The 13,425-nt window shown below is 42.8% G+C and overlaps 1 protein-coding gene across 8 annotated transcripts in view; it reads left to right on the forward strand.

Annotated features, from left to right (window-relative positions):
- Positions 1-13,425, forward strand: part of ABL2 (ABL proto-oncogene 2, non-receptor tyrosine kinase) — a 128,907-nt gene that overhangs the window by 104,673 nt on the left and 10,809 nt on the right. For 7 of the 8 annotated variants that reach the window (XM_025368369.1, XM_025368193.1, XM_025368284.1 and 4 more), the window contains 7 exons: positions 253-525; positions 1,852-1,936; positions 3,355-3,532; positions 4,618-4,802; positions 8,521-8,673; positions 10,819-10,908; positions 13,066-13,239. In XM_025368369.1, coding sequence (XP_025224154.1) covers positions 253-525; positions 1,852-1,936; positions 3,355-3,532; positions 4,618-4,802; positions 8,521-8,673; positions 10,819-10,908; positions 13,066-13,239 — 1,138 coding nt within the window. Of the gene's footprint in view, positions 1-252; positions 526-1,851; positions 1,937-3,354; positions 3,533-4,617; positions 4,803-8,520; positions 8,674-10,818; positions 10,909-12,675; positions 12,941-13,065; positions 13,240-13,425 lie in introns of those variants that run through there. The other variant, XM_025368609.1, reaches the window with a different exon arrangement.

Consider the following 13,425-nt stretch of genomic DNA (forward strand, 5'->3'; position numbering starts at 1 on the left):
AAATTTACCTCAATTATGCTGGGTATAGTGACCCAGTCTGTAATCTCAGCACCTTGGCAGGCCTAGGCAGAAGGATTGCTTGAGGCTGGCGTTTGAGACCTCCCTGGGCAATATAGTGAGACCCTGTCTGCAGAAAAAAAAATTTTTTTTTTAAAGATAGCCTCCTATCTTCAGGCCAGTGAAATATGGGCTTTAAAAAAACAATTCTTAATCTCTTTTCAAGTTGTTTAGCTTTTCTGCTTTTCTTACCAGGTATATGTGACTGCTGAGAGCCGCTTCAGCACCTTGGCAGAGCTTGTACACCATCACTCCACAGTGGCTGATGGGCTGGTGACAACATTACACTACCCAGCACCCAAGTGTAATAAGCCTACGGTCTATGGTGTGTCCCCCATCCACGACAAATGGGAAATGGAACGAACGGATATTACCATGAAGCACAAACTTGGGGGCGGTCAGTATGGAGAGGTTTACGTTGGCGTCTGGAAGAAATACAGCCTTACGGTTGCTGTGAAAACATTGAAGGTGGGTTGCTGAGAATTACAGTTTTCAGGCATCTTTTTCTTTTGTGCTCAATCACTTGGAAATATGAGCATGCTCTTCTTTAACTTTGGAACACTTTCCACCCACTGGTGCCAAGCACATCAGCAAATTGTGATGATTAACCCTAGTGCCATTGCTGACAATGCAGAGGTAGATTATTTTCACTGCAATGCAATGAAACCCACATGTGGGAAAGGTCTGTCTCTGGAGGCTGTTGATGTAGATCTTAGTGGGAGGTTAGAAGCAAATTAAAAGTTATAAAAGCAAAATAAGCTCTTTTGCTTCCTGAGATCGACCCCTGCTGGACAGAATTCTTTGTGCCTTGTCTGAGAATCATGGGCCTCTTTCTTGTTCTGTCCTTCCTCTCCCTTGTTGTTGTTCCTCCTGTCTCTTTGCAGTTAGAGCACTTCTTAACATTCACAGAAATCTTTTTCCTGGTACTACTATATGTCTCCTTGAAACCTCCCAGTATCAAATTGTAAGGTTTTCACTCACTTGATTGTCCCAGACCCTCAGTAACTGTCTCTAGTATATCACTCATAAGGGCTATTCTTTAGCTATAAGTAGTAGTCAGTTCTGTTACTTAAGCATATTCTGAGTGTAAAGCAATATATAAGGCCTTGCTCTCTAAGAAGATTATGATCTAATCAAGAAGATAAGTATGTAAGCAGCTAAGTGCTAGGTCTCCTCATTCAAAGCCTGAGATATCTGAAGAAATAAATTGTGAGAGAACTGAAGTATCCAATACAGGGCTCCTGTGTTTCAGTTGATTATAGGACATGATTGCTGAATTTTGCTTCTCCTGCTAATTTTCACTCCAGGACATTTTTCTTTCTAAGTTGGACTTCTTAAAATAATAATCATTTCGGCTGGGTGTGGTGGCTTATGCCTGTAGTCCCAGCAATTTGGGAAGCCCAGGCGGGCCGATCACCTGAAGTCAGGAGACTATCCTGGCCAACATGGCAAAACCGCGTCTCTACTAAAAATACAGAAAGTAGCCAGGCATGGTGGTGCATGCCTGTAATCCCAGCTACTTGGGAGGCTGAGCCAGGAGAATCGCTTGAACCCAGGAGGCAGAGGTTGCAGTGAGATTGTACCACTTCACCCCAACCTGGGTAACAGAGTGAGACCCTGTCTCAAAAAAATAAATTAAAATAAAAATTATTTCATGTAATATGCTAAAATATTCAAAAGATACTTCTTTTTACTGTTAAAGCTGAAGCTTTAGGATTGTGAGATGAATCAAATGATTTTAAGTTGGGGGTTTGTCCCTCTCGTTTTCTTCTTTCTTCCTTTCCCTTTTTCCAGGAAGATACCATGGAGGTAGAAGAGTTCCTAAAAGAAGCTGCAGTAATGAAGGAAATCAAGCATCCTAATCTGGTACAACTTTTAGGTGAGGAACCTTGCCTGAACCATAGATATCCTCCAAAAATGTTTGTCCTTTAACCCCTTCTTATCTCCAAATGCCTTCTTTTTTTTTTTTTTTTTTTAGAGACAGGGTCTCACTCTGTTGTCCAGGCTGCTGTTGAAGTGATTTTCCCATGTGGGCCTTTCAGTATGTTGGAATTACAGGCATGAGCCACCATGCCCAGCCTTCCCCCGCTCCCCCAGCCCCAAAGCTTTCTTTTCAGTCACCATGGTGGAAGCTGCAGGTTTAAATCCACTTCCATAAGTACTTATTTTAATCAGTAGGTTCCATGTTTTAAAATGGCCCAAGAAGCAGTGGCCTGATTGATTTTAGTATATAAAACTGCTCAGTTTGTACTAATTGCCCCAGATTCAAAGTTCAGAAGTGTTCAAAATGGTACTGAACCAAAAACTCATGAAATGTTTTTGCAAAATAAAGAGACATTGAAGGACTGTTGAAGCAAATTAAAAACTGTGACCACATCCATCAGTTTACCTTTACAAGCAGGAAATGCTGTACTATGTTAGATTGGCTTTTCACTGTTCAGGTCACAAAGAACTCTTTTACTAAGCTCTTTTACTTTTTAAAAATAGGGCCAGATTTTTTTTTTTTGGATGGGGGGTTTTTTTGTTGTGTTTTTTTTTTTTTTTTTTTTTTTGATATAGAGTCTTGCTCTGTCACCCTGGCTGGAGTGCAGTGGCATGATCCTGGCTCACTGCAACCTCTGCCTCCCAGGTTCAAGCTATTCTCGTGCCTCAACGTGCATCACCACACCCAGCTAATTTTTGTAGTAGAGACAGGGTTTTGCTATGTTGGCCAGTCAAGTCTTGAACTGCTGGTCTCAAGCGATCTGTCTGCCTCAGCCTCCCAAAGTGCTAGGATTACAGGCGTGAACCACTGCACCCGACCTCTTGTTGGTTTTTTATAAGGAATCTGCCATATATCAGTGAATTCCTTGACTATGGAAACGATGAAAATCATTTTACAAAGCAGTATTACAGGTGGGGCTCACATAGTCTTCAGCATGTGCACAATTGCTATTACTTTTGAGTAAGTATTGTTAGCCTGCAGTTGAGGAGGAGAATCATGGGCCATGTACAAAAGTCTGGACATGTTGGTTTTCTTGGCCCCTTATAGAATTAATACAAGCACGTTGCTTTTGCTCAAACAGACAAATACTCAGAGGCATATGAATTCCCAGAGAACAATATAGTGGAAGCAAGGACTCCCATATAAACCAGCTTCTTAATTTTTGCTTATTAATTTCAGAGAATGTGGTGGTAAAAAGGGGAAAGATTACTGCCGAACTAGACCTGAAAAATTGTCAAATTATTCTTGACGAAAGTGGGTTGAAGTGTTTGAATGTACATTAACAAAAACAAGCAGTATTCTTCAATTTTTAGGTGTCTGTACTTTGGAGCCACCATTTTACATTGTGACTGAATACATGCCATATGGGAATTTGCTGGATTACCTCCGAGAATGCAACCGAGAAGAGGTGACTGCAGTTGTGCTTCTCTACATGGCCACTCAGATTTCTTCTGCAATGGAGTACTTAGAGAAGAAGAATTTCATCCATAGGTGTGTAAAACTTACCTCTGACTAACCATGAAGCCATCCTGCTTGACATGCAGATAAAAGGAAGAATGTGAGAACCTTCCCAGAAAATTTCGGATGATTCAAGAAAGTAATTTCGTATTTCACAGGGCCCATTATAATGTCACTTCTAACTTGTAAACAAACGTACTGTACTCTGATTAAAGTATTAATAAGGGGCCTTTGCTATTCTCAAAACTGAGAACTCTCTTTGGAAAAAAAAAAAAATTACAATAGTGATGGGGTCTTGCTATGTTGACCAGGCTAGTCTCAAACTACCGGCCTCAAGTGATCTTCCCATCTTAGCCTTCCGAAGTGCTGGGATTATAGGTGTGGGCCACCATGCCTGGCCAGAGAGCTCTCTTTATTTTGCCCAGCACTGTATCCAAGATCCTTTTTCACCATCTAGTGGCTTTTTTTTTTTTTTCCCCTTCTTGAGACAGTCTGGCTCCATCGCCCAGGCTGGAATGCAGTGATGCAATCTTAGCTTGCTGCACTCTCTGCCTCCTGGGCTCAAGCCATCCTCCCACCTCAGCCTCCTGAGTGGCTGGGACTATAGGAATGTGCCACCATGCCCGGCTAAGTGTTTTTTGTTTTGTTTTGTTTTGTTTTGTTTTTTGTTTTTTTTGTAGACAGGGTTTCCCCATGTTGCCCGGGCTGGTCCTGCACTCTTGAGCTCAGGAGTTACACCCACCTTGGCCTCCCAAAGTGCTAGGATTACAAGCATGAGCCACCACACCTGGCCTAGTGGCTGAGTTTTTAAAATAGTTTTCTGCCTTAGTAAATAACTTAAAGTCTTGTAGAAAAGCATCTATTGCTCACCTATCCCAGTGTACTTATAAATAGGGACCCATTTTATAAAGCCTGCTTTATTCTGCTTCTTGATGAGTGCTCTACAGTGATATATCATTAGTGGGCTTTCTAAGATGTTAGTGATTGCCGGAAAATACTACCATATTCGTCAGCACTTACTTAACTCTGCCTGTAACACAAAGAACCAAGAATAGAGTGTTCACGACCATTTTCCTCACCGTCTGAATGGAATCACATTAGGGTTCTCTTTCCCACAGAGATCTTGCAGCTCGTAACTGCCTAGTGGGAGAAAACCATGTGGTAAAAGTGGCTGACTTTGGCTTAAGTAGATTGATGACTGGAGACACTTATACTGCTCATGCTGGAGCCAAATTTCCTATTAAGTGGACAGCACCAGAGAGTCTTGCCTACAATACCTTCTCAATTAAATCTGACGTCTGGGGTAAGGTTGAAAGGGACTTTTTTTGGTGTCATTTTATTTTTTTTTTTTAATGTCTTGATTCTTTAGAGCTTCTCTTATGATGTTCAGTGTCCTCTACCTTTACCTGCCATTCTTCTTCAGTTATTCAGCAAGTATTTGTTAAATACCTCCTAGCTGCCAGGACTGTGCTAAGAACTTTGCATTAACAGAAGTATAGGCCTGGTGTGGTGGCTCACGTTTGTAATTACAGCACTTTGGGCTGAGATGGGCAGATCACTTGAGGTCAACAGTTCGAGACCAGCCTGGCCAACATGGTGAACTCCCATCTCTACTAACTACAGAAATTAGCCAGGCGTGGTGGCACATACCAGTAATCCCAGGTATTCAGGAGGCTGAAGGCTGAGGCAGGGGAATGGCTTGAACCAGGGAGGCAGAGGTTGCAGTGAGACAAGATGGCGCCACTGCACTCCAGCCTGGGCAATAGAGCGAGACTCTTGTCTCAAAAAAAAAAAAAAAAAAAAGAAGTGTAAAGAACAAAGTTTAGGGCCAGGCACAGTGGCTCATGCCTGTCATCCCGGCAGTTTGGGAGGCCGAGGCAGGTGGATCACCTGAGGTCGGGAGTTCAAGACCAGCCAGACCAACATGGAAAAACCCCGTCTCTACTAAAAATACAAAATTAGCTGGGTATGGTGGTGCGTGCCTGTAATCCCAGCTACTCAGGAGGCTGAGGCAGGAGAATCACTTGAACCCAGAAGGTGGAGGTTGTGGTGAGCCGAGATCACACCATTGTACTCCAGCCTGGGCAACAAGAACAAATCTCCGTCTCAAACAAAAAAGAGAGAGAGAAAGTAAGTTAGTTTTAAAAAAGAAGTCCCTGCCTTCAGAGAGCTCACAGTCTAGATCTCATATTACATTGGAGTGCTGATAATCCTCTCTGTAAAGCATCTTATTTCCACATTAGGTTTGGTTTGCTTTTGTTTGTTTGTTTGTTTGTTTGTTTTTGAGATGGAGCCTTGCTCTGTTGTCCAGGCTGGAGTGCAGTGGCACAATCTTAGCTCACTGCAACCTCCATCTCTCGGGTTGAAGTGATTCTTCTGCCTTAGCCTCCAGAGTTGCTGGGACTACAGGCATGCATCACCATGCCCAGCTCATTTCTGTCATTATAGTAGAGATGAGGTTTTGCCATGTTGGCCAGGCTGGTCTCGAACTCCTGACCTCAAATGATCCACCTGCCTTGGCCTCCCGAAGTGTTGGGATTACAAGCATGAGCCGTTGTGCCCAGCCTCATATTAGGTTTTATCACTCATTTACAGAGTACTGTGACACAGAGCTTTGTTTTTTCTTCAAGGGAAGTGTGATGAGGTTTCTATTGGGGGAACCCGCCCCCAGTATTTCACCGTAGATTCTTTCTATTTTCCGTAAGTGTTGGCCAGCTGAGAAATAAAGAGAAAGTGTACGAAGAGAGGAATTTTACAGCCGGGCTTCCAGGGGTGACATCACATATCGGTAGGACGGTGATTCCCATCTGAGCTGCAAAACCAGCAGGTTTTATTAAGGATTTCAAAAGGGGAGGGAGTGAGAGAACAGGGAGTAGGTCACAAGATCACATGCTTCAAAGTGCAAAAAGGAGAACAAAGATCACATGCTTCTGAGGAAACAGGACAAGGGCAAATCAGAAACTCCTGATAAGGGTCCAACAAAGATCACAAGGCAAAGGGCAAAAGTAAAGATCACAAGGCAAAGGGCAAAGTAGAATTACTGATAAGGGTCTATGTTCAGCGGTGCACGTATTGTCTTTATAAACATCTTAACAGAAAACAGGGTTCGAGAGCAGAGAACTGGTCTGACCTCAAATTTACCAGGGTGGGGTTTTTCCCACTCTAGTAAGCCTGAGGGTACTGCAGGAGACCAGGGCGTATTTCAGTCCTTATCTCAACCGCATAAGACAGATACTCACCGAGTGGCCGTTTATAGACTTCCCCCCAGGAATTCATTCCTTTCCCAGAATATTAATCCTTGCTAGGAAAAGAGTTTAGCAATATCTTCCCTGCTTGCATGTCCGTTTATAGGCTCTCTGCAAGAAGAAAAATATGATTCTATTCTGCCCAACCCCGCAGGCAGTCAGACCTTATAGTTGTCTTCCTTTGTTCCCTAAAATCGCTGTTAGTCTGTTTTTTTGCAAGGTGCACTGATTTCATATTGTTCAAACACACGTTTTACGATCGGTTTGTACAGTTAACACAATAGTGGTCCTGAGGTGACGTACATCCTCAGCTTACGAAGATAACAGGATTAAGAGATTATTAAAGACAGGCATAAGAAATTATAAAAGCATTAATTTTGGGAACTGATAAATGTCCATATTAAAATGAAATCTTCACAATTTATGTTCCTCTGCCGTGGCTCCAGCCAGTCCCTCCATTCGGGGTCCCTGACTTCCTGCAACAGGTTTCATCTAGAATTTGTCTTAACTGATCTGGTTTCTACTGCTCTGAGAAGTAATATGACTTGGCTTCATAGACTGAAAAATCTGGAAATTTGGATTGTGGACCAATAGAAATAGTCATAGGATTCTAAGTCACTTTTAACTAGAAATCTCAAACTCAAATAACTGTGACAAAAATCAAATTTTTTTCTGCTCTGAATTTTATCTGATTTTAAATGAACTGTTTTTATTTTACTCCTCTTATATTAGCTGACTTTAAAACTGTTATACTTATTAGATACAATGGTTCTCCCTTATCCTCAGGAGAATACATTCTAAGACCCCCCCCCCTTGGAAGCCTGAAGCCAAGGATAGTGTCAAGCCCTGGGTATATAATCTTTTTTTGATCTGATAACCGAGAGGTCTTCTCAGTGACTAAGGGGTGGGTAGCATCTATGTTGTGGATATGTTGAGTAAAAGGATGATTTACGTGTGAGGTGGGAAGGAGAAGCATGGCTTGAGATTTCATCATGCAAGTCAGGGCAGCATGCAATTTAAAACTTTAGAATTTATTTCTGGAATTTTCTATTTAATATTTTTGGCCCTTGGATGACTGTGAGTAGCTGAAACTATGGGAAGTGAAACCATGGCATAAGGGGTGACTACTGTATATCAAAAACTTTTCTAAGAATAGTTGAATTATGCCTCAGACTTCTTAAATGGTCATAGTTTATTTTCCCTCATTATAGTAAAGGAAAGCTAAATAAAAATTGGGAAATTTAAATAAAACTGTCTTGAAATTATCTGCAGCATTCCTGTTGCAAATATTTTAGAAGGACAAGCCGCGGCCGGGCGTGGTGGCTCAAGCCTGTAATCCCAGCACTTTGGGAGGCCGAGACGGGCGGATCACGAGTTCAGGGGATCGAGACCATCCTGGCTAACACGGTGAAACCCCGTCTCTACTAAAATACAAAAAAAATTAGCCGGGCGAGGTGGTGGGCGCCTGTACTCCCAGCTACTCGGGAGGCTGAGGCAGGAGAATGGCGTGAACCCGGGAGGCAGGGCTTGCAGTGAGCTGAGATCCGGCCACTGCACTCCAGCCTGGGCAACAGAGCCAGACTCCGTCTCAAAAAAAAAAAAAAAAAAAAAGAAGGACAAGCTGTGCTGTAAGAATTGATGAGTATTTTATATATTAATGTTGTTGTAGTAGTGTGTGAACGTTGCCTAAAATTTGAAAGAGAATCACCTGATTATCTAAAATAAAAAATAAATCGGAGAAGAAACACTAAGTGCTTATTTTAATTCCTTATGCAGCTTTTGGGGTACTGTTGTGGGAAATTGCTACCTATGGAATGTCACCGTATCCAGGTATTGACCTGTCTCAGGTCTATGACCTACTAGAAAAAGGATATCGAATGGAACAGCCTGAGGGATGCCCCCCTAAGGTTTATGAACTTATGAGAGCATGTGAGTATTTTTGCATGTTTTAATTTTGAAGGCATAAGCTAAGCAGTTCAGAATAGTTAACAAAATTAGAAACATTTCTCCTCTCAGTGTTGTTAGATTGAATCCAGCCTCATGACATTTAAAGAATTTATCATTGATCAGGCAGTTGTCATATCATATACCATTGAACCTTACTGGAATCCTAAGCATAGTTGTTATGGCCTAAATATTGACCCAGTTTCTCAGAGATATTTGCATATTTAATAAGATAAGAAATTGAGTTTAGAGATTAAGGTGGGGAGGACTGTTTTCAACTAGATAAAAATGGTTGCTAAAGACTATGAAAAAGGCATAAAAATAACCTCTGTGGTGGATAAACAGAAGCATCTGATTGCTTGCAGATGAAAAGGTAGGAAAGTGAGTAGTGAATTAAATTGCAAGGTTTGTTTGTTTGCTTGTTTGTTTTTGTTGGTGTTATTTTTGAAACAGTCTTGCTTTGTTGCCCAGACTGGGGTGCAGTGACACGATTTTGGCTCACTGAAACCTCTACCTCCTGGGTTCAAGCGATTCTCGTGCCTCAGCCCCTGAGTAGCTGCAACCACAGGCACACACACCATGCCCAGCTAATTTTACTTTTTTTTTTTTTGAGACGGAGTCTCGCTATGTTGCCCATGCTGGAGTGCAGTGGTGCAGTCTCTGCAACCTCCGACCCCCGGGTTCAAGCGATTCTCCTGCCTCAGCCTCCCAAGTAGCTGGGATTACAGGCACCTACCACCATGCCTGGCTAATTTTTGTATTTTGGGTAGAGATGGGGTTTTACCACGTTGGCCAGGCTGGTCTCGAACTCCTGACCTCAAGTGATGCAACTGCCTTAGCCTCCCAAAGTGCTGGGATTATAGGTGTGAGCCACCATGCCCGGCCTAATTTTTGTATTTTTAGTAGAGTCAAGGTTTCACCATGTTGACCAGGCTGGTCTCAAACTCTTGGTCTCAACTAATCTGTCCACCTTAGTCTTCCAAAATGCTGGGATTACAGGTGTGGGCCACCGGGCCTGGACCCAATTGCAGTTGTGTTTAAACGTAAGTCTGTGTTCTTTCCTCATTGAACATTGACGTTCTCTGTTGCACTTTGTCAAAAATGAACTCTGAGCTCCTCCTTTTTGATATCCTTTTTTATTTCTGAATATATACAGTTGATTATTTGTATGGTTAGGCTGAGTTTGAAGACAGGTTTTACTTCTTTTATTTTCAAGTGGAAGAAAACTTGCATTTTCTAAACCATCTCCCTGTTTCTCCTCATCCTTTTAGTAGAGGGAATAGGAGCTGAGGCTAAATTGAAGCCCCAGCCTTAGAAAGTGGGTTCATGGCCAGGTGTGGTGGCTCACATCTGTAATTCTAGCAGTTTGGGAGGCCGAAGTGAGCAGATTGCTTGAGCTCAGGAGTTCAAAAGCAACCTGAGCAATGTGGCAAAATCCTGTCTATATAAAAAATACAGTAGTTTGAGATTGCTGTGTGCGCTCACTTTGGCTGGGCGCAGTGGCTCATGCCTGTAATCCCAGCACTTTGGGAGGCTGAGGTGAGTGGATCACCTGAGGTCAGGAGTTTGAGACTAGCATGGCCAACATGGCGAAACCCCCGTCTCTACTAAAAATATAAAAATTAACCGGACGTGGTGGCATACGCCTGTAGCCCCAGCTACTCTGGAGGCTGAGGCTGGAGAATCACTTGAACCCAGGAGGCGGAGGTTGCAGTGAGCTGAGATTACGCCACTGCACTCCAGCCTGGGTGACAGAGTGAGACTCTGTCTCAAAAAAAAAAAAAAAAAAAAAAATATTATCCACGTGTGGTGTTGCACACCCATAGTCCCAGCTACTTGGGGAGCTGAGGCAGGAGGATTGTTTGAACCCAGGAGGTCAAGGCTGCAGTGAGCCGAGATCGTGCCACTGCACTCCAGCTGGGTGACAAAGCAAGACCCTGTCTCAAAGAAAAAGGAATTTAGAAAGTGGGTTCATTATACCTCTGAGTCTAGAGCTATGTTGCTATCATTGTGAACATGCTGTAACTCTAATAAGTATACATCATGATGCATAGAACTCGTTATTAGATACACCACTGGATATTGAACTTCTGCAAGGAGTTTTTAATATTTTCTTCTTCTGTTACACAGGCTGGAAGTGGAGCCCTGCCGATAGGCCCTCTTTTGCTGAAACACACCAAGCTTTTGAAACCATGTTCCATGACTCCAGCATTTCTGAAGGTGAGAATCTGTTGGATTTACTGTTGGTGACTAGTTCTGGGTAGTGGTGGCGGTGGCGATAATGGTAATTACATTTAAAAAATGATCAACTTTTGTAGTTTTGGACTCTGTTTCATGGTATTGAATTAATTTTTGACCTTTATTATTGCTGTGTTGCTATTTTGCTATTTTCAGTGCATCTTTGTGTCTCAAAAAATTGAAATTATATTTTAATTAGAAATTTATTCAGCCTCCCTGTCAGTAACCTTAGTAAGTGTGGTAGCTCTTTAAGCATCAATACTTAGAATGTAGGGAAGAAAAAAGGAAAAAATAAGTATAAACTACATCTACAAAGCAGAACTAAGTTGTAAAAACGATAACCAGACATTCCATTTCTGGAAATAGATCTTAAGGAAATAATTAAGAATACAAACAAAGATTTAACTACAAGGACATTGCATCAAAGTATAGTTTATAATAGTGAGAAATTATGAACAACTGAAATATCTACTGGACTGTAAATTATTACATCCATATAGCTGAATATTTAAAATGATATTCATATATGTGTGTGTGTGTATATATGCACACATTTTTTTTTGAGACAGAGTCTCACTCTATCGCCCAGGCTGGAGTGCAGTGGTGTGATGTCGGCTCACTGCAGTCTTCGTCTCCCAGGTTCAAACAATTCTCATGCTTCAGCCTCCCGAGTAGCTGGGATTGCAGGCGCCTGCTACCACGCCTGGCTAATTTTTGTATTTTCAGTAGAGATGGGGTTTTGCCATGTCGGCTAGGCTGATCTCGAACTCCTGACCTTAAGTGATCCACCCACCTCTGCCTCCCAAAGTGCTGGGATTACAGGTATGAGCCACGGCTCCCGGCCTTCTTGGATATATTGACATGGAAAGGAGTTAAAGGTTAACTTAACTTAGTAAACGAGGATATCCAGATGTCCAGTAACCGTGCTCAACATTACTCATCATAGAGAAATACAAAATAAAACCACAATGAGATACCAATCCATGGCCTACCAGAAAGGCTTATATTAAAATCAGACTGGCCTGGCACAGTGGTTCACGCCTGTAATCCCAGCACTTTGGGAGGCCTAGGTGGATGGATCACTTGAGGTCAGCAGTTGGAGACTAGCCTGGCCAACATGGTGAAACCCTGTCTCTACTAAAAATACAAAAACTAGCCAAGCGTGGTGGGTGCCTGTAATCCCAGCTACTTGGGAGGCTGAGGCAGGAGAGTCACTTGAACCCGGGAGATGGAGGTTGCAGTGAGCTGAGATCGCACTGCTGCACTCTAGCCTGGGTGACAGAGCAAGACTCCCTGTCAAAAAAAAAAAAGACTGGGCACTGTGGCTCACACCTGTAATCCCAGCACTTTGGGAGGCCGAGGCAAGCAGATCACAAGTTCAGGAGTTCAAGACCAGCCTGGCCAACATGGTGAAACCCCATCTCTACTAAAAATACAAAGAATAACTGGGTGTGGTGGCTTGCTTCTGTAATCCCAGCTATTCAGGAGGCTGAGGCAGGAGAATCATTTGAACCTGGGAGGCAGAAGTTGCAATGAGCCGAGATCACGCCATTGCACTCCAGCCTGGGCAACAGGGTGAGACTCCATCTCAAGAAAAAAAAAAAAAAAAATCAAGCCAAAAATAATAACATCAAATTTTAGCAAACATGCAGAGTAACCACAGCTTTCATGTGAAATAGTATTGCCATTGGGGGACAGGTTGGCAGGGCCTAATAAACCTGAATGCACATATACCCTGTGATCCACCAGTTCTCCTACGTTGTGCCGATCAGACGTGCATAACATTGTGAACCAAAAGACACATAGCAGGATGATGCTAGCAACGTATTCATAGTAACTCCAAACTGGAAACAACCTAAACATCCATCAAGAGGAGAACGGGCGGATTGTGGTATATTCACACATTGGCATGTTACACAGCAATGAGAACCCCTGCCACATATAGCATCGTGGACGAATCTACAGAGACGGTACTGGGTGAAGGAAGCCAGACAAAAGAGTACATACTTTATGATTCCGTGTATGTATTTTAGTACTCTACTTGCCAGTTCTTTCTCAGTTGTGTGCCTTTTCTGAAAAGAACTCCCTTTTTCTGTTATGAAATTGTACTTTTTATCTGTCCCCTTATCTTCCTCACAGAGGTAGCTGAGGAGCTTGGGAGAGCCGCCTCCTCGTCATCTGTTGTTCCGTACCTGCCCCGGCTACCTATACTTCCTTCCAAGACTCGGACACTGAAGAAACAGGTGGAGAACAAGGAGAACATTGAAGGGGCACAGGATGCCACAGAAAATTCTGCTTCCAGTTTAGTACCAGGTATGGGTCTCTCAGCAGGTAGAATCAAAATAGAAACTGCTTTGTTGAAAGAAGCATGGAGTATGAGGCTTTTATGTTCACTTTCATGCCCGTCTTCCTGGAGGGAAGCATGGCGTCTCTTTTACCCACCCACAAAGCCCTTGGCTCCGCATTGCCAGTGTTGGTCGTCCTGATCTATCCATCCAA

The sequence above is a fragment of the Theropithecus gelada genome, chromosome 1 (assembly GCF_003255815.1).
Source record: "Theropithecus gelada isolate Dixy chromosome 1, Tgel_1.0, whole genome shotgun sequence".
Classification (NCBI taxonomy): Eukaryota; Metazoa; Chordata; class Mammalia; order Primates; family Cercopithecidae; genus Theropithecus; species Theropithecus gelada.